The 20101-nt window shown below is 46.2% G+C and overlaps 1 protein-coding gene across 1 annotated transcript in view; it reads left to right on the top strand.

Annotated features, from left to right (window-relative positions):
• ARHGAP6 (Rho GTPase activating protein 6) overlaps window positions 1-20101 on the top strand; it is a 249737-nt gene extending 229636 nt beyond the window's left edge. The window contains 4 exon segments of the mRNA XM_032330164.1: window positions 1998-2095; window positions 13024-13292; window positions 16152-16232; window positions 18087-20101. Of these exon segments, the coding sequence (XP_032186055.1) occupies window positions 1998-2095; window positions 13024-13292; window positions 16152-16232; window positions 18087-18799 (1161 nt within the window). The 3' untranslated portion in view covers window positions 18800-20101.

Here is a 20101-nt window from a genome sequence, read left to right as displayed (position 1 = left end):
CAGGCAAACACGGCCTCGGGCATAGGTTTACCTAGGACTCATGCTATCCAGAGATCCTTTCCTTTTCTTGCTGTAGTTTCTTCCAGCGTCAGCACAATCCTCAGGCCCCCATGTGGCTTCCGGCCCTGTGTTGTCTCTTCTCAGATGCCTCAGGGACACTCCCCCGGCTCTTCATGACCTTGAATGGAGTCCCATGCCCATGGCACAGGCAGCGCCGGGAATCTGGGAGGGGCATGATGGCAGCCTTCGACCAGCTTACACATCACCCTTGAGCTAAGGGTTGGGGAGCACTTGATTCTTCAGAGGGAACTTGGGGCAGAACTGTTACAACAAGAGGGAAATGGAAGCTGGTAATGGCCAACAGATGCCGCTACAAAGGGGTAACAAGGGCTTGAACTTGGATCAGTGTGGTCGGAGTGGAAGATAGAGGAAAGAAGGAACAAGCCTCCCAGAGCTGAAGTCAAGTAGGTCTCCCGGTTCTGAACAGGGAGGGGAGAAGACACAGAGAAGCTTGAATGCAACCCAGACTTTGAGTTTATGTGAGTAGGGTTTGGCAATGTCATTAATGAAGACACAGGATTAAGTGGGAGGAGCAGATTTATGGGGGAAGGAAAGTTTTGTTGTTGCTTTCTCATCCCTGTTTTTATTAATAAAATTGTTTCCAGCTTCTCAGAGCTCAAGAAGAATTGAGTTCTGCAAGAGGCAGGAGGCAGATTCTTCTACCTGCCGCTTATTCTCTGAAGACTTGTCCCTGCATGTTTTAAGAGCCTGGTCTCCAAGCCCTTCTGTGAGAGAATCAGACACAAATGTTGTTTCCTCTCAATAATTGGAATTTCCTTTACTTGCGCTACCAGCATCTGTAGAGTAGAAAGCCTGTTGGAGCTGAATTCAGTCTTTTCTCATAGAACATTTTCACACAATATTGTGGCTCAGGATTATGAGGCCATCTTCTAATATGCTGTGGGTGAGCCTAGGGAAACGTGACACTCAGCTCCAAAACTCAAGCAAATGCCTTGTCAAATGCTGAAGCGAGAAACCTTTTTCATTGTCGTTGGAGCAGGACGCAAGGACAGAGTGAGGGCGAGCACCCAGTGATCAACTGACATGGGCAAATACAGTAGTCAGCAAGTTTTTTCAAACATTGACTACCGGCTACTGTTCTAAGTTTGCAATGGGTACTAAGTCATTGGATCACCACAGCGACCCCTTGTGGTGAGGCCTATCATTCTCTCCACTTTACAGATGAGGAAACTGAGACCAAAAAAGGTCACATGCCTTGCCGAAGGTCCTACAGCTAGTAAATGGAATGGGGACTCAAACACAGTCCGGCTCAAGGGCCTGTTCTCTTTTTTTTCTTTTTTAAGAGACAGAGAGGGGAGTGCGTGGTGCAGAGGGGGAGGGGGAGAGAGAATCTTAAGCAGGCTCCACCCCCAATGCGGAGCCTGACATGGGCCTCGATCTCACGACCCTGAGAGCATGACCTGAGCCAAATTCAAGAGTTGAACGCTTAACCGAATGAGCCATCCAGGCACCCCAAGGGCCTGTCCTCTTAATAAACTAATCTTATGTTCCAGAACTGCCCAAGACAGTTATAATTTATGCCTGTCGTCTTAGCTTAATTATAAATAGGAACTCTAGAAAGTGTCCCCATTTGGACAGTAAATTATGAACACTGCCCCTCGTAACCATGATATTTTGCTTATTCAAAGCCAGGAAAACCTCATCTGAGCAATAGAGGTATCAAGTGATTAGGCTACCTCTCCAGTCATAAGAGGGTGACAGTTCGGACTGAATATGACATTTTGGTCATTATCCACTTTTTCCTGAGAATTAAAATGGTTGAATGAATTGGTGTAAGTTTGATTTTAACTGGCAAATCACTCTGTCCTGTTACGACTTTTAAGGCTCTGTTTTATGTTACCGTAGAGTTGCCCATGACCATATTTTTCCTCTTCCCCGAATGGTTTGATTTATGCCTCAACATTTGGTCCCTCCAGGTTTCTCCAGATCTCCAGAACGAAGTCCTGATCAGCCTGTTGGAGACCGACCCCGACGTGGTGGACTATTTACTCAGAAGAAAGGCCTCCCAGTCCTCGTGAGTAGACCAGTTGCTCATCTTCTAAAGCTGCCATGGGGATTCCTCCTTTCATTTCTAAAGAATTAGGGAAGTTTACATAATTCCACACAGGGTGACTGGAAGTGGACATTTGGCAACTTTCTGGCAAATCTTGTCAGTCCACCTGCCTGGAAAATGCTTCACGTTTCCTAATCCACTTATTGAACAACAAACTGGAGGTGTGTTGTTTCATTTTTGGCTTTTTCTAGCCCCCTGAGGTCCCTTTGACTGTGTTTAAGGGGTGGGGGGGGCACTAAATCCCTGGCAAGAAGCACAAAAGAGTCTGATGCACACCAGTGATCCTTCTTCTAGAATCCCGATTAGCTGTACTTCCTTCCGGGTCCCTTAGGCTGCACCTGGGTGCATCTAACTTGTGTAACTTACTAGTCCAAGTGACATATCACCAAAACCACAAGATGAACCTCTACCAAAGCCTAGGTGCCCATTTGAAATTGGAGGGGCACGCCCTCCTGACTCTTCTGCTCTTTATAATGAGCATCCTTTTGGTAAAAATGCATGCTGGGCTCCTCACACAGCCATGTTTGCAACGAATAAAATGCAAGCCGGGCTGTAGGCTGTGTGCTTAGCCGCCATTTTGCCCCGAAAGGAAGACCACTAGATTTTGCTTTATCCAGATTTTAGGATTAATCTCAAACATTTGGTACACAGACAGCGTATATAGAGGCGCTGAACACTTGGCAAAGCCAGCGACAAGGGTATTATTGTGTTATTAACCAGAAGCAATGCTGCCACCGCGACGCCCAACCTTAAATTTGGCCGAAGAGTTGTTGTCCTCTCACGAAAGCGTCGTTTATGTCGTGCTTTTAATTTGCTGAATGTCAACAACTCTAAGACACATTTTGCCCCTTATTTTATCATCTCTGAAATTGAGAATCATCTTAGTAATCAATGACATGTCCTAATATAAATCACGGCATTTTTTGGTCTTTCTTAGCTGTACGTAGCAATGGTATGTCTTATCCCACGGTGTCTCAGAAATATTGATGCATGTTGAATTGTTCCTTTATATCGATGTGGAACTCGAGAGACTGGTGTTCATTTGAAACTATTTCAGATATAAAATCTTATATTCTTTAGAGAAATGCAGTGAAAGGAATTCCACGTTGCTCAGACCTCCTTCTTTCCCACACCGTTGCATGAGTAGCACCGTAAGACCCAGCTTCAGTCCATTTCCCGCAGAGCAGGAAAAATTTTTAAGTGGTTCGTCTTTTCAAATGCACTTTTTCAAAAGTTCATCTTTGTGCCAATTATCATCAGACCAGATTCTGGTTCAAGTAAGGCGTTTCGCCTGGATTCCGGCCCTAAGAGCCACGAGTGAATAAGAATATGATCAAATTGTCTAAATGGGCTGACATTTTATGGTCTTGCTTTTCATTTCAGATAATTGGGCTCCCTTAAATTTTCCCAAGATTTCTAACTGTCGTCAAGGTATAAATTCTAGTTTAAACTAATGCAAATGGCTTCTCTTCGTAGCAGATCTTACATCACCAGAATTTTAATGAACTCACTTCTTTCCCTCCCCGTGCAAGAAGACAGACACAGTGGCATTTCTGTTTGTGAATCCCTTGTTAAGCTGCATTTATGACATTTTATGGGTATTCTGGGGAAAAGCTGGAAAACACACACCCGAAAAAAAACACTGGTGTTGACTTGCCAAATTTCCACTTTGATATGGCATGTTGAAATACAGAAATATTGTGCTTTGAAGAATAGTTGATAAAAGTTATTTTTATGTGGTTTTCAGGTATGCTCTTTGCATATAAATACCAAGAAGGGAACCTTTTTTTGCTACTCTTAGGAAAAAGAAGGAGCTTACAAACTAAGATCATCTGAAGCTGTACAGTTGTCTAGCTTCTCCCATTCTCTATCCCCGTAAGATTAAGAATTGTAAGGTCAAAGCAACCTGGCCCTAGACCAGGGTCATAGGTCAGTGTCAGAACCTCAGGGGAAGGGAAGTGAGCTCCCAGGTGCTCTGTGGATGTCAGAGACTAGCATCATTGGACAGAAAACATTTGGAGAAGACTTTGTCTGTTTTCCTCTAGGTACAGGCCACGGAGCAGCCAAGAAGGGTTGATAATGATGCCGTGAAGTAAAAATACATAAATAAATACGTATTTAATTAAGTAAAAATACATAAATAAATACGTATTTAATTTGAGTTGCTTTTGAGGCTTGAGAGTCCTACTCCTTGAGCTGTAGATAGTGTCTTCATACCTTACGCCCATGCTTTCTAAAGCTTGCTGTGTCTACAGATCATCAGGAGATCTTGTTAAAAACAAAAAACCCCTGTCAATCAGGAGGTCTGCGGCAGAGAGCCTGAAAATCTTCATTTCTAGCAAGCTCCTAGGTATTGCTGTGATGCTGCTGGTCCGTGATTCACACTTTGAGTAGCGGAAGTTTAAAATCTGAAGGCATGTTCTCGACTCCCAGAGCTTGCAGACTTGTTGAAGGAGGCCTTCGAGGATAAAAATAATATGAAGCCTGTTATTAAGTGTGTCTCAGAGGGCAGAATGGTTTGTGCTGGGCCATTGGTTCTTAGACGTGAATCCCCTGGGGAGCTTGAAGAATGATCATGCCTGAGTGCCTCCCCTAGAGATTGTGATTCATTTGTTTTAGGGCACAGTGTGGACAGTAGGAATTGTTAAATCTCCCCGCCATGAGTGTACCGAGCAGCCCCAGGAAAGAACCTCCAGCTTAGACCCGCCATGTTAGATGTCACAGATTTGCCATCACCAATCACTTTATTTGAGGTGGGTGATTCTTGACATTGGAAGGGAGTCTTCATGTTGACAAAGGGAGGAAACCAGCACTCCAGACCAGAAGTTGGAGAAGAGAAAGAGATGTGACCTGTAGTCACAGGGATGGCTTGTGAGAAGAGCAAGGATCTGCAGTGGATTTTGAAGACTGGAGAGGGGTCCACAGGCCTGGACGTCTGGGAAGCTTGAAGCAGGGCCTAGACAGAGTAATAACTGTGTCAGCTGGCCATGGGCACAATGAAGGTGTCGGCCAGCACAGAGGGCAGAAGTCCTTAAATGGCAGGCTTCGGGGTGGCACTAGTATTGAGAAGCAGTGGCCCCTGGTCCTGACCGATGACAGGGATGACAAATCACAAACTGCCGGACGTTGCGGGCTGCATCGCTATGTCAGTTGCACGTCAGTTGCCCATCAGTAGCGCGCCCCTGCAGAGCTGAGCACACTGGTTCTGGCGTTGGGATCCAGAGCCAGATCCCCTGTGTCAGAATTCATTTTCCACGGCTTTTTGAGCTGTGATCTTGGGTAAATAGATTTTCCCTCACCTCAAACCAGAGATTAAAAAGCAGCACCAACTTTACAGAGTTTTTTTTTTGCTGTGAGAAGAGTATCCAGTCTCTAATAACTGCTTAAGGGAGGTCAATGATTTACTTACTATCATGTTATTTCGAACCTCACCATTTTGTTCATTTACAACCACTTAGCAAAGACTTTGGAGTCACTACTTTCTACCTTTCTATGAAGGCAATATGACACAAGAGAACCTGTCCACCTTAAACTGTGGCAGTGTCTGAAGGCAAAACCCACCGGTACAGGCCTGATCCCACTAGCAGCAGGAGGGTGGCATCGATTCTAGAACAGAGAGAGGGTGAGGACAAAAAGACACAGACGTGGGAAGGCGACCTGCTCGTGCAAGGCCAGGGAGAACTGGGGAGGATGGGAGGCCATCGCGCGTCTGCAGGAAGTGACGGAGAGGCCTGGACAAGCCATGCCACTGTGGTCACGGACAGAGTTCTTGTTTTGAAGTTTTGAGTGAAGACTCAGCTACAAGGCGGAGAGTAGGGCTAAGAGAAGTAAAGACTATGGGGATTGGCGGGACAACCGCTGAGCGGGAAGCAGCAGTCGTCTGCTAAAGGCCGTCGTTAGCGGTTCAGGTCATCTCCTAAAACGCCTACCTGAGTGCAGTGATGCATGGTTGGTTTTCTTTGTGATTCTCCTCCGACCCTTCTGGTTTTTTCCTGAAGCTTCTGTTCTTTGCCATCAGTTTACGTACCTAGATAAAGTGTTTGATTCCTGTGTCGCACATGGCAACAGCACAAGACTGAATCGGGAGTGGAAACGTGAGTTTTCTGAAGGGTGAGAACCAAGAACAAGAACATATTTATGATAATTTCTGTCTTGAAAGAGCAAACAATTCGTGATATTTGGGAATTTAATGTTTTGTTTTCGTTTGACTTTTTCTCTTGTGTGACAACAGAATCAGGGCAGCGGTGAGAGGAGGATTCGTTATTTTTTCTTGTGTTTGTCCACTGACATTTTTGGCTTCAACCAAAACGCAATACCAGAGGGAGATTAGAAGAGATTTATATTCCTGACAATGCAAGACTTCCAGTTTTTTCATTGCTTGTCTGGAATATTTATTAGAGTCTATGCTCCTTTCTTCACACACACTCAAAATAGATCCCCCCCTTGATTTAGAGATGGAAGGCGATAGGGGATGAGAGCACAAGGCAAATCCAAAAGGACAAGGCATGTTGAGCGCGGGTATTTGCAACAGAAGCAAGGCCCTGTGGCAGGGCGGGGAGTAGGTCGAGGAGAGTGAGGTGCTCATGTAGGTGCCAGAGGGAAAGGATCAAAATGAACAACGTCGACATGTCATATTTTTAAAAATCAAAGTTAGCACCAAAAATCTATGCTGAACAAAATAGTTGTAAAAATTTAAAAGACTAGTACGATGCCCAGCCATTCTGGAGCCTTCCTGTACGTCCTGTACGTCTCCCCCTGTCCTAAGGCAAAATGTATCCTCTGCCCTCCACGGAAACAAACTCATCAGTGATGCTTTGAAAATGTACTGCTTTGCTTATCTTATTTTTCAACCAAGAGAACTGCTGTGTTTGACAATATCTCCTGACCAAGTAACAATCCTTAACTAAGTTAACCTGAACTAAATGATACAATTCTGTTTGGGCACGAAGGAAGCATCTAAACTGAATATAACTGTTATAAGTTCCAATGTGCCAGCTTAGGGATTTTCAGTAGTTTTCAACTGCTTTAAATGTTCTGGGGAAAAGCCTAACCATTAAAAATTACATAAAGCCAGGTCTACCTATACAGTATACCCATGTGGTATACAAGGCTCGGTAGAGCATTATCCTTCCTGTATTCTGGAAATACAATCAAAGTACATTAAACTGCACTTGGGGAGAAAGCCAGTACGGATGAACCAAACCTATAGGTGTACATTTGTGAATTTCATTGTATTTAATTCTGTTTGTGGCCTTCACACGGTTTTTACTGCATAATAAGTTTTTACATAGCAAAACTGGCGACCAGGTGATCAAAACCATGGAAGAAGACTCATAGCCATCTCGAAGGATAACATTTCAGAACTGAAAAGTAATTGTTTAATGAACTGGATTCTCCTCCCAGTGAATTAAAAAAGTCCACCTTCTCATTGATGGAGGAGTGTAAGGCTTTCTCATAATTTCAAGGCACCGTATTTAAATTATCCAATAAATGTCCTGTAGATCATTTATTTTAACCTTTCAAAGACTGTCATGGAAAATGTCTTCTTCCACAAAACCATGGAGTGTTACAAGATGAATTGTAATTTTGATTTTCCTTTCACTAGGATTTGTAAAGTCAAAAAGTTCTCAGGAAATTTTAAGAGATAAGAAATCAGACTTCGTCAGTGTAGTGTGCCAGCCATGAATCCATTGACTGACAGTAACTATGGCCTCAACTGTCATTCTGCTCCAACATCTTGGAAATTAATGAAGCATTAACACCTGTGTCCCCCACCCCCAACACACACGCTGTTCAAGAAAGCCTTTTTTTTTTTCCAGCCAGTTTTAGGAAAAATGTATGTAGAATAGGGAATCCATAATGAAAAATTCCAAAAAGTCTTGAATGTGCCTTCTAGGAAAAGCTGATTCAAAATGGAGGGTGAATTTATCACATCATCTCTTTCTTCCAAAGTCTTTGTGGTTCACAGCTTCTTTATAAACTTGGAAAATATTAACTTGAACATGTTTTATCAGGCATACTGAACAAAAAGAGAATAAGGTCAGCATCGTTTTCTCTTCCCTGTCCTAAATGCGTTCATGGGCCACGGCTATTAGGAGGGAATTCATAAGCGCTAAAAGGGAGGGGAGACATTTCACCAAAGCCATGAGTAAGTCCTAATGTCCAGGGCGCTGACCTCATCTCCTGTGGGGAGTTTGGCTCCATCGTCAGCTTCTTCTTGGAAGGGGGTGCCTTTGTCTGCATAAGGGCTGCTTTGCAGAGCCGAGCATGACTCATGTGAAAATCCTCCATAAATCCAGAGCTGTCATGTCCGTGGATTCCATTCCCTGTACACCGAATCGTGTCTGAGACGGTCATGTGCTTTGCGTTCCAACAGACAGAGGTTTATCAGTTGAACGATAAAGGCAAGGATGAAGCCAACACAAGCTGGTCGTCTCCGAGGATGTTCCGCACTGGGGTGGCTCAGCAAGGGGCTGGGCCGACACACCCGGTGGTTGAACCCCAGTTTTCCATTTATCCGCAGAACAAGTTCTGTGCGGCCGGCGGCAGGGCAGGCCTGCCCACAGTACCCTGCCGGCAGCGTCCTAACCCCCTGACCTGGAGGGACCAGCGAAGGGTGAGAAAGTGATTCGCTCTCCATGTCCATCTCATGCTTGTTTTGTTAGCTGAGATTGGCCACGCCAGTGTGGATGGTCCTGGGGTGTTCAGGTCTCATGGAGAAAAGCCCCCCATTCACGGAGGCAAACCCTTGCCATCTGGTTACCTATCCACTCACCATTCCCAACCTCCCTCGGCTAAATTCCAAGACATAGAGAGTCCATTACCTGCCTCCAGACTATTCCTCATCTAGTGAATCACTATTTTCTGTAGAGAAACACAGATCTTTTATTACGTTGACTTGCAGCATTGAACTGAAAATTGTCTTCACAGAGTTGAACCATCCTCGAGGCGAATGTGAATGAAGGCAGTGGTGGCCACTTGTCCCGTCTTTCAGCAATACCCAAAATAGTGGTTCTGGTTTTGTTTCTAGTAGATTTAATGATAAAGCCATGGAATGCCACCCATTTTGTTTTTAACCTCGGAACTGCCTATGTTATCAGTGAGAGTCCCAAGAAGTGAATAAAATAGTTTGGTTTCGTTGACCAACTGGCAGGCTCCCATGCAGAAAGGCGGTTCTGGGATGCGGGTTCTTAGCCAAATGTGGCCACAGCCTGACGGACCTGGGCTGAGAAAGTGGAATGACAGATAGGAAATAGCTCCAGCATTTAAGAGGGTCATTAACTCAAGGTGTAACACATGGCATTTTCCTAGCGAGATTTAATAAGACTGCCGTTTTTCACGTAAGTTTGAGAAGTGGCTCAAGCCCTACAGTCCCGGCTGCTAGAAAGACACACGATTGCCTCGTGTCTTTCGCTCACCTCTGGACCGTGATCAAGGACCAGGAGTGTTGTTGGCCGGCCATGCCGCCTGAGGTCGGGGTCAGCACCAGCCCTCACCCTTCTTACAGGCCAAGGGGCTGTCTCACATCCATGCATTTCACGAGCCGCTTACCGTGTGCTCGCAAACCATAGCCTCGTCTGTTACTGAGCTGTGCCACGCGGCTGGGGGAGGAAGGCACCCCCTCTCCCCTGTCGCTCTGCTCCTGTCCCTGGCTGCAAGCCCAGCCCCCCCAGCAGGGGGTGTGTCCTCGGGTTTGTCCCCTGATTGGTGCCCCAGACGTCGTCACTTTGGTGGCTTGACTTCGGAGAATGAACCAGAAGAGCAGAGAAAGGCAGGTTGGCCTCTCCTGCTCCCTCTCGCCTTAACGCGTTCGGACCCACAACCAAGCTACATTCAGTGACCTGGGTCCGGCGGACTGGAGCCTGTAGGGTGGGCACACGCGCCCTTTCTTCACACCCCCGCATCCCCACCGTCAGCGGGTGCTGAGGTTTGGGCCACTATCTGCGGTTTCCTTCCCGATTTGACTCAGTGGAGCCTCAGCCCGCTGTCCTCTCTATAGATGAGGGAGGGAAGGCAGGTTCCGCATGGACGTTCTCAAACTTGCCCACGTAGCACACTTCCCCGGAGGGGTTTCTGAAGCACAGTTTGCCAGGCTGGCACCCAGATGCCCTTTCAACAGGCAAAGCCGGCTTCGCAGTCTGTGACCCGGGCAGGTGCACGGGACCCCCATGGACCAGAAGCCCGCATTTGGCTTGATGATCTGTGGTCACCACCTTGAAATTCTTAATAGTTCCCCCGGGGGTCCCAGCTGTTACAGCCAGTCCCTTCAGCAGGCCCTGAATAGAGCTAGAGAATTGGCTTTTCCAGCAAGTTCGCAGGTGGTGATCCCCAAGGAGCAGAGGAAAGGGCCCCCAGCCTTCCACCTCGTCCTCTCCCGCCTCCCCCCACCAGAGCCAGTCACAGGCATGAGCGTGGAAGGGAACTGGTGTGGCAGCTTCGAGTATTTTTGTTACCGCTGTGATTGTTCTTTGTTTTACTGTGTTTGGGTTAAGCACATTCAATGTTCTCATGAAGCCTTTTCGGTACCCGCAATAATTCATGTGCGTGCGATTTCCTTGTCTGTACACCAGTCCACAAAGAGTTTGTGGAAGCAGCTTGCCGAAGTACGTGCGTGGAACAATGTCGTAGTGAATCGTCTGAGAGCCGAGGGAAAGGAAAGGGGCAGAGCGAGCGATAAGGGAAGATGAGGTTGGGGCGGGGGCGCCCCGCGGCGCCCACAGGCTTCCTGTGTCCCGACCCCCGAGCGGAGCCCGGCGCCTGGGAGCCCTTCGCAGCCTTTGCCGAGAGACGTGCGTGGCTGATGACGTCACACACGCTTCCCTGGGGGTGAGGGGGCGCCACCTACTCGCTCGGCAGGAGCCCAGATAGATGTTCCTGGTACTGAGACTTGAAACAGTTAGGGGACCTTTCTTTATGCACGTCACTACTAGCAGAATCTGCAACTTGTCACATTTTGCTGACTATATTCTCTGTTTTTTAAGACAGATGAACGAGACATGACACAGAATAATTGGGGTCTCCGTGAGTGAAAATCTCACCTTTCTGACATTTTTCCTCCCAGTGGGAGGGACCAGGAAAGCCTTCGTAGCCCTGATGGGTATTCTCTGTTGGCTAATGAACTGACTTGGCTCTCTTTGAAACCTCCCGTGAAGGAAGGCTTTCTGGCCCCGCTGGTACTGATAGAGTACCCTGACTTACTCTCGCCGAGTAGACAGAAGACATTTTCATTAAGGATTGGGGAAAACCCGTCAACTAAACGGGGAGAACAAACGGAAAGGGGCCCAGTCATAGAATTTCTAGCCCTGGTCTGAACCCTGATTCTAAGCCGAGCAATCTGATCGACACATTCAGTTTTTCTTATTTTCATAGTAAAGTTTCCTCAAGCAGAGTCAAATTCATGACAGACAAGCATCCATTTGTTTTGCTCTGTGTTTCCCCCGCTAGAATTAGGGAGGAACCCCCGCCCCTTGAATTAGAAGTGGAGGTTAAGTAGTGCCCCCCACACACACACACAACCCCTTCCAGCAGAAAATAGTAAGTTCTTTTGAGTTCTCCTTCATTCACTGGAGGCCTAACTAGTTTCTGGAAAAACATCTTCATGGTGGTTCTCTGGCTCTTTCCCAGAAGAGTGTCTGTCACCAGTTTAAAGAGGAGGCAGGGGAAGGACTTATTTATTCCATGTGGGTAAGAAATTGCCTCAGCAAAAAGTGCTCGGGCCCTGGCTGCGTCAGTGACAGGCGAGGCATGTCACAGATGCTGAAATGCTTTTCTCCTGGACACCAACCCCCGCTGGAAACCCGAGAGGAAGCTAGGTCCCCTGTGAGTGCAGGTCCTCCATCGTCCGGGCTGCGTGCACACAGCCAGCTCGTTAGGAAAAGATTACTCAGGCATGTGTTTACCTTTAAGATCCCAGAGGATTTGTTTTGAGGAATTAAACCAGAAGAAAGCAAGGACTAGTAAAGAGGAGTGAAGCAGGGTTGGCAGGGAGAGATGGAAGGGGGTTCTGGAACTTTTAATCATTCTGTGATCATTTCCCTTTAAGATGTCAGGGCCACTTGTTTTGAGGAAGGTAGAAAATACAGATGTTCCCAGGTAAGACTTCAACACTCCTGATGTTCTCATTTTCCTGTTCCTCTCGCATTCTCACTGTTGTTTCTGTTGGTGTGACAGCCCATCCACGTAGAAAACATCATGGACATGCTACTTAGCCTGTTTTATATCAGTTTAGGAAAGCACTAGAGCCTGGTAGAATCATTTCAGGAGTATTAAAATACAGTGAACTCTGGTGATGGTCATATATTTATGTCGTTGGCCTGTACGTGAAACTGTTACTCCCCCCAGAAGCATCAGCACCGCCATCACCATCGTCATCACAGGAAAGATGGATTCACGCCCATGAAGTATTTGGGCGGGGGAGGAGACATTATCTATAAAGCCATCATGAACTTCTTGTACAGTTTCAATCATAGTTTTATTCGAATTATTTTTAAATTCAGGATATGGAGGAACGTAAGAGAGTTCTCTGCCAGTTTCGCCTTCCTTAACAGATAAGGAGCATCAGACTCTCATTTCCCAATGGCAGTGGGAGTAACGCAGCAGGCATGTCAGCGCTGCACAGTGAACACAGGGATCCATGTCTGTCCCATCATCCCGCACCCCGCCCCGTTCCCCTGCCGACGGTGGGGTGTCACTGCCCTCTGCCGGCCGTGTCGTGGAAACGCTTTCACATTCTTGCTGTACAAGTCTTGGAACCTTGCTCCCAAGGTCTTTTGTTTTGGCCCCTGTGCCCATGCGTTCTCCGCCTGTCATTTGTGTGACGATCATATTGTTGGCGTCTGGTCGCTGAGTGTTAACACGCTCACACACTTGCCATTTTCTCCTTACACCAGAAGCCCTGACATGTTACGATCGGAAGTTTCCTTTTCTGTGGGAGGAAGGCACTCGTCCACCGACTCCAACAAGGCCTCCAGCGGAGACCTCTCCCCTTATGACAACAACTCCCCAGTGCTGTCTGCACGCTCCTTGCTGGCTATGCAAGAGGATGCGGCCCCGGGGGGCTCGGAGAAGCTTTACAAAGGGCCGGAGCAGTATGTGCTGGTGAGCCACTTGCCATCGTCGAAATCAAGGGAGAGTTCTCCTGGACCAAGGCTTGGCAAAGGTAACTGGCACCTGGCTGGCGCTGGCCAGATCAGTGACTCTCATTACAGGGGCATGGGAAGGGCTCTCGGACCTCCTCTTCATCTCTTTCTTTTTCTTTCTTTCTTTCTATCTATCTTTCTTTTTTTTTTTTTTCTTTTTTTTTTTTTTCTAGCAGAGTAAGGGTTCCGTGGTCAAATACATTTGGGGAATGCTGGGCTAACCAAGCTAATAGTTTCTCTATCGTACAATTTCTCAAACCCTGTAAAGTGCTAACGGGCACCATTAATTCGCACAATGGAAGGGACAGTGTGGTTTGCAGTTTTTCCCGAATTTCTTTGACTACCAAATGTGTGGCTCTGTTCTTTTCCTCCACAGAATAATTCCTCAGTGCCAGTACTCAGCAGGGCAGTCTGAGAAATAAGTGGAAGACAAAAATTCTTGCTCTCTTATCCTACACGTATCACTTAATCCAAAGAGACCCCCTGAAAGGGCTCTGGTTTTTGATGGGTTGGGTTTGTTTTTTTGGTTTTTTGAGGGTTTTTTTTGTTGTTGTTGTTGGTTTAAATCCTAGCACATTTATTTTTATTTTACAAATAGTCATGTCAAAAATAATTTTTAAAAATTGTAATGAAAACAGTAACCCATGTCCCCTTCAAGCATAAAATTTGTTTTTAAAATGTGAAACTTCATTTTTTCTAATCCTTGTCCAAATGCACCTCTAATTTGATATATTTGTTTTCAAAGCATAGCTACTTTTGAATTAAGCTTATTCTACTTAAAATCGTATCATTAACATTTTCTATTTTGCTAATATTCTTCATGCCCACTGTATATTCCCATTAAATCGGTGTATTGTAGATTTCTAACTGTTCCCTTTCTGATGCATACAGATGAGCTAGCTCTCATTTTTGCTCTTAACAATTAGTGACAAATTTTCTATATGTGGTATTCTCTGCAATGACAAAAAGAGATTTTTGCTCTCATGAAAGGCATGGTATATTCGGGTTTCTTAATACAAATTCAAGGGGAGATGAATAGACAACTTACAACCAAGAAAGCTTGATTCTTTCTTCCCAGGATCCGTGTGTTTGCTTCATAGTTTCTTAGCACATTGGCTAAGATACACATTCGCTCCGATTAGCAGGTGGACTAAAGCGCGTGTCCATGCTTTCTGTGCATTCGTCTCAGCCAGCTCTAACACTGCCATCCTCAATTCTGTGTCCCCAGAGACATCTGACAATGTCGGGAGGTATTTGGGGTTGACACAGCCTAGGACGGGGTGCTGCTGCTGTGTAGACGGTGAAGCCCAGGGCTGCTGCTCAACATTCTACCTCACAGAACGGCCCCACACAGGGAAAGTTCTGGCCCCAAATATCACTGCAGCGGGGCTTAGCAATCCTGCCTAACTGCAACTTTCTCCCTGGAAATAACCGCACCCTGTGGGAACTTGAAACAGGTCGCCGGCACCTGGGTGGCTCAGTCGGTTAATCATCTGCCTTCGGGTCCTGGGATCGAGCCCCGAGTGAGCCCCCCGCTGAGAGGAGAGCCCGCTTCTTCGCCTCCTTCTTCCTCCCCTGGCCTCTGCTTGGGCTTGCTCGCTCTCTAATAAATAAATAAAATCTTAAAAAACAAAACAAAGCAAAAAGAAACAAGTCGCGTTAGGGGCGCCCGGGTGGCTCAGTCATTAAGCATCTGCCTTTAGCTCAGGTCATGATCCCGGGGTCCTGGGATGGAGCCCTACTTTGGGTTCCCTGCTCAGCGGGGAGCCTGCTTCTCCCTCTGCCTGCCGCTCCCCCTGCTTGTGCTCTCTCGTGCTCGTTCACTCTCTCTCTGTCAAACAAATAAAATCTTTAAAAAAAGAAAGAAAGAAAGCAAGCAAGCAATCATGTTAGAACCCTATGGGGGTAAGAGCCCTCGATCTGGATTCAGTAACCATCTTGGTACTTTGGATCTGCAGGATCTCGTGTGAAAGGCTGAGTGCTTTGGAGTCCCTGTTCTTCCTCGCATGAGAACTAGGAAACACGGCCGTATTAATTCATAGAGTTTAACCAGCTAATCCATGTAAAGTCCTCAACACAGACCGTGGCATGTAGGAAGCGCTCAATAGTCCCTCCCCGTACGCGCGGGCTGTTCTTAGCCAGTTCCTTCTGCTGCCGGCCTCACCTCTAAAGCAGACTCAGGCCATGGCCTGGGAATTCAAGGAGAGCCTGGCAGACGTTTGCTTGGAGAAATACTTACAATCACATCCCAGGCTCTCACACACTCTCCCTCTTTCTCTGAAATAAATAACTAAAATTCTAAAAAAAAGATAGAAACAATGCACGCATTTATTATCTTACAGTTCAGGACCTCAGGAATCCAAAATGGCCCCACAGGGCTGCGTTCCTTGAGGACACTCTAAGAACCAATCTCTTTCCTTGCCTTTTTCAGCTTCTAGAGGCCGCCTGTGTTCTTTGGCTCTTGGCGCTTCCTCCGCCATTAAAGCCAGCACTGCACCATCTTCTCTTCTGCCTCCCCCTTGTAAGGACCCTTGTCATTGCCTCGGACCCACCCAGATAAGCCAGGATCATCTTCTCAGCTCAAGACCCATCATTCCATCACATCTGTAAAGTCCCTTTGGTATATAACACCTTTACAGGTTCCAAGGATTGTGGCGCACACATCTTTGGGGGGCCTGATTCTGGGTACCACAACCATCATAGAGAGAACCTTTCTGTAAATCGCAAATGGGCGAAGCCCCCGAAGGGCAAGCATCTTCTGTCTTGTATCCACCACAGCCTTGAATGTGGTGCTATGTTACCAGAATATTTGTTTCTTGGTTTTTTCCCTTCACTTTTCATTGTGAGTGACGTGCCTTTCTCTATACACTTTCTCCTAGATATGTCAAAGGAGCCTTTCAATATCTGGGGAACTTGGCATTCAACATTAAAAAGTGGTTCCAAAGACCCAGGAATGACAGGTGACATATTATCTTTTAAAGACCGTTTATTGCATTTACTTTTAAAATTAATTTTCTTTGATTTTTGCCTTACTCTCGTATTACATACTTGTCAAGCATTATTTGGAAAATGCTGAAAATAGGGGGGAAGACAGATCAAGCTGTACTTAGCCTTTCCGCCAAAATACATCAGTCTTTCACTATATTTCATTTTACTTCCTTTGCAAGAGTTTTTAAACACAGCTACCATCATTCTGTCCATGCAACTTGATATTATCTGTTTAACTTCCATTTCCTGCTTACTTGTCATTTTTATTGTTAAGGGCCACATAGTATTCCAGAGGACATAGTCATATTTTACAACCCATTTTTTTTTTTGGTCATTGTTGTAGTAAGTTATGCTGTCAGGAACCTCTTTCATGTACTTTTTGTTTTGTATTTTCAGTGATTAATAGATTCACAAAATTTTGGAAAGCAAGTTATACATCCAGAATAGGACAGTGGAAATTACGCAGCTTTCCAAGCAGTCCTGTCAGTGTTGTACATCACTGGGTTTGCATTTTTGCCAATTTGAAAACCAGACTGGGGGCGCCTGGGTGGCTCAGTTGGTTAAGCATCTGCCTTCGGCTCAGGTCATGGTCCCAGGGTCCTGGGAACGAGTCCTGCATCGGGCTCTCCCTGCTTATCAGGGATCCTGCTTCTCTCTCTCCCTCTGCCCCTCCCCCTGTTCATGCTCTCTCTCTCTCAAATAAATAAATAAAATCTTATTTAAAAAGAACAAAATTGTATTTATCATTTTCATTTGCATTTCCTTCTCGCCATTATTTTCCAGTTTTTCTCTTAATCAGCTGAACCTCCCCAAGCTGGTGTTTTGTATTTTTTAATTTTTAATTTTTATTTTTTAAAAGATTTTGTTTATTTATATTTGGGGTGGGCAGAGAGATCAAGCAGGGGGAGGGGCAGAGGGGAGAGAGGGAGAGAGAGAGAATCCCAAGCGGACTCCAGGCCGAGCTCAGAACCTGATGCCGGGCTCTATCTCACAGCCCTGGGATCATGACCCAAGCCGAAATCAGGGGTCAGCAGCTTAACTGACTGAGCCACCCAGGCGCCTCCTCCCATATTCCATTTTTAAAGCTCGGTGCCTCTTTAATCTAGTGGCCTCTAAGCCAGCTGAGTTTAGTACCGATCCATTATCTAACCACATTGCGTTGTACCCTATGAAGTGATTTACTGCCTTTTCCCCCAAGGAGAAACACTTCCAAGATGTTCCGCTCCATTTCCCTCTGCTATTTCAACTCTGATCGGTCCCTGTGCAAATGCTCATGCCTCCTGCCCAAAATGATCTTTCTTTCCCTGCCTGCTTTTGAGTAAGCGAGAGGACGAGGCCGGTCTTGCCCACAGTGGTGGTCATGACGTCCACACAGCAGCTGCTGTCTTCGTTACCTTCTGGCCCGAGATGGGGCATTTAGCTTCAGGTCATTCATTCCAGCACGTTTTACTAACACGGTGGGAACATCAGAGCATCGTCCTTGGTTTCTCCTCAGGACTGCGACTCTCACCGAACGAGAAGAGAACACTTGCTTTCCCTTCCAGGTTCAGAAGCCCTGTGGAAGGGGCCTTTCCCGAAACAAATCAGTGACAAGGACCGTGGGATCTCGTGTGACATCTGCAGCTGGAGCTGATCCCTGAATTGTGCCAATAACCAAAGTGTCACTTACTTCCTTTCCCAGGACGCGTCTTACTTTAGCCAGTAGCAGGAGTGGCCTGTGCTTCCGCGATTTTTGAAGTCGGCCGTGGGAAGGAAAGTAGCAGGACACATCCCAACAGGGATTCTACAAACTAATTGCATTTCTTGCCCTTCTCTCCGGCTTCCAGGTTCCTATGGAGACATTTTTGAAAGCAGCTCCCTACGACCGGGGCCCTGCTCCCTTTCACAAGGGAACCTGTCCCCGAATTGGCCCCGGTGGCAGGGGAGCCCCACAGAACTGGAAAGTGGCCCACAGGTCATTCGGAGGACTCAGACCACGGCCACCATCGTGGAGTGCAGGGCCTGCCCTCCCGTGTCCCGTGTCTGCAGCACGCCCCACATCCAGGGCGGCGGCAGAAGGTCTGAGCAGACCACAGCGAAGTCAGAGCAGTATTTGACTCTGAACAGCGCCGAAGACCTCGCGGAGAGCGAGCTCGATGTGGCCTGGCGGCAGGGCAGGCGAGCCAAGCCTTTGCACCAGAGAACTCGGGAGAGTGAGAAGCATGACAAGAGGCCTCCTCCTCCTTACCCTGGTCCAGGGAAGCAAGCTGGGGCGTCATCCCACCAGCCAGCAGAGCCGCTGCTGTGGAGGCCTCAGAGGCCAGAAGAAGGTTCCAGAACAGCTTTGGAAGAGGGAGGCCAAACAACCGAGCGAGAGCGAGAGGGAGAGCAGCAGGCCGCTGAGCAAACACTGAGCAGCGCCTACTCCACCTCCGCCAGTGATCGGAACAGTGAGACTTTGGGGGATGCCACGTGGCTCGAGTGGCAGAGGGAGCGGTGGCAGATCTGGGAGCTCTTATCACCCGACAACCCCGACGCCCTCCCGGAGACGCTCGTGTGAGCCCGCCCAAGCTCACGCCCCCATGGCCCAAACAGCCTCCTTTCACTCCGCAGGGAAAAGTTGGTGTTGGACGGTTGGACGCGGACTGATTTTTCTTCTTTAACACTTAAAAAAAAATAACACAAGAGAAACCCGGTTCACTTAAAGGTATAGAGCACTAGTACCCTTGTCATTTATAATAAACTTCTGTTGCATAGCCAGCCTTAGGAGAAAAGGAAAACAAAAATAGATGGTGATACCCAACCTAAAAACTACTCCCATTGGCTTTGTAGAAGATAAAATCCCTTGCTTTGGTATAGCTTAATTGTATTTATGTAACTTAGTTTTAACTGTTGTATATTCTGTAACAGATTATGTATGATAATCATATATGTTATAGTCACAGAAACAGAACAATTTTAAAAAATCACTTCACTTATACTGAGTAAGGAGATTCTATAGAATGTTCTAGAATATGCACAAGCAGGTTTCTGTGCTTTTGCCATAGCTTTTTAGCTGGGGACAGCCCTTCCTTCAACACCGAGGAGAAACACTAACAAAACAGATTATGCCAAGCCATATTTTTATATAGTAGTGAGATACAAAAGAAAACGTAGTCACTGAATGCTTTTTCGTACTGAATGTGTTTTAAGGAAGATATTAAATTTGATACATTATGGAATATATTTTTAGAATCTGTTTAGAAATGATTCAGTTACTCAAACAAGAGAAAGGCCGTGCCTAACAAAGACAGAATAACTAAGAAGTTGTCCTTCCCATTTCAGATCAAATTCAATTTTATATAGACCCTATATAATATATATTTATAATGTATACTTTTTATGTATTTTTCAAAAGTACAAACTGGAATCCAACTATAAAGCGTTTAAACACCCAAACAGAGTATTCAAATCACAGGACAAAGTTTTTCCTTTTGCCCCCTAATCAGTATTAACCCAATTATACCCAAAGCGTTGTAAAGTGAGTCGTGTTTGGACAAAATCCTCAGCTTTGTAGTGACATCGTGCCAAAGGCTGAGGACATGTTTTCTTCGGTAATTTTGTGTGTATCGTAAATACTCCTACCGTACTTCAGTAGTTTCAAGTGTTACAACCGCAAAACCACTTTTGACCAGCAGGTGGCGATTCGCTTCAGTATTTTATGAGTTTTTTTTTTTTTCACTTCGTAAGGGAATGTGTCTTATAGAAAAAGAATTTTTTATGAAACATGCTACTCTTAGTTTTCATGTCAGCAGTGACATTTTCCGTGGTGTTTCGTAAAGTTCTATCTTGTGCCATGATGAATAAAAAGTTAAACAAAGGC

This window comes from Mustela erminea, chromosome X (genome assembly GCF_009829155.1).
Source record: "Mustela erminea isolate mMusErm1 chromosome X, mMusErm1.Pri, whole genome shotgun sequence".
NCBI classification, from domain to species: domain Eukaryota; kingdom Metazoa; phylum Chordata; class Mammalia; order Carnivora; family Mustelidae; genus Mustela; species Mustela erminea.
The sequence above is the reverse complement of the archived record's forward strand: the minus strand, read 5'-3'. Positions and strand labels throughout refer to the sequence as shown.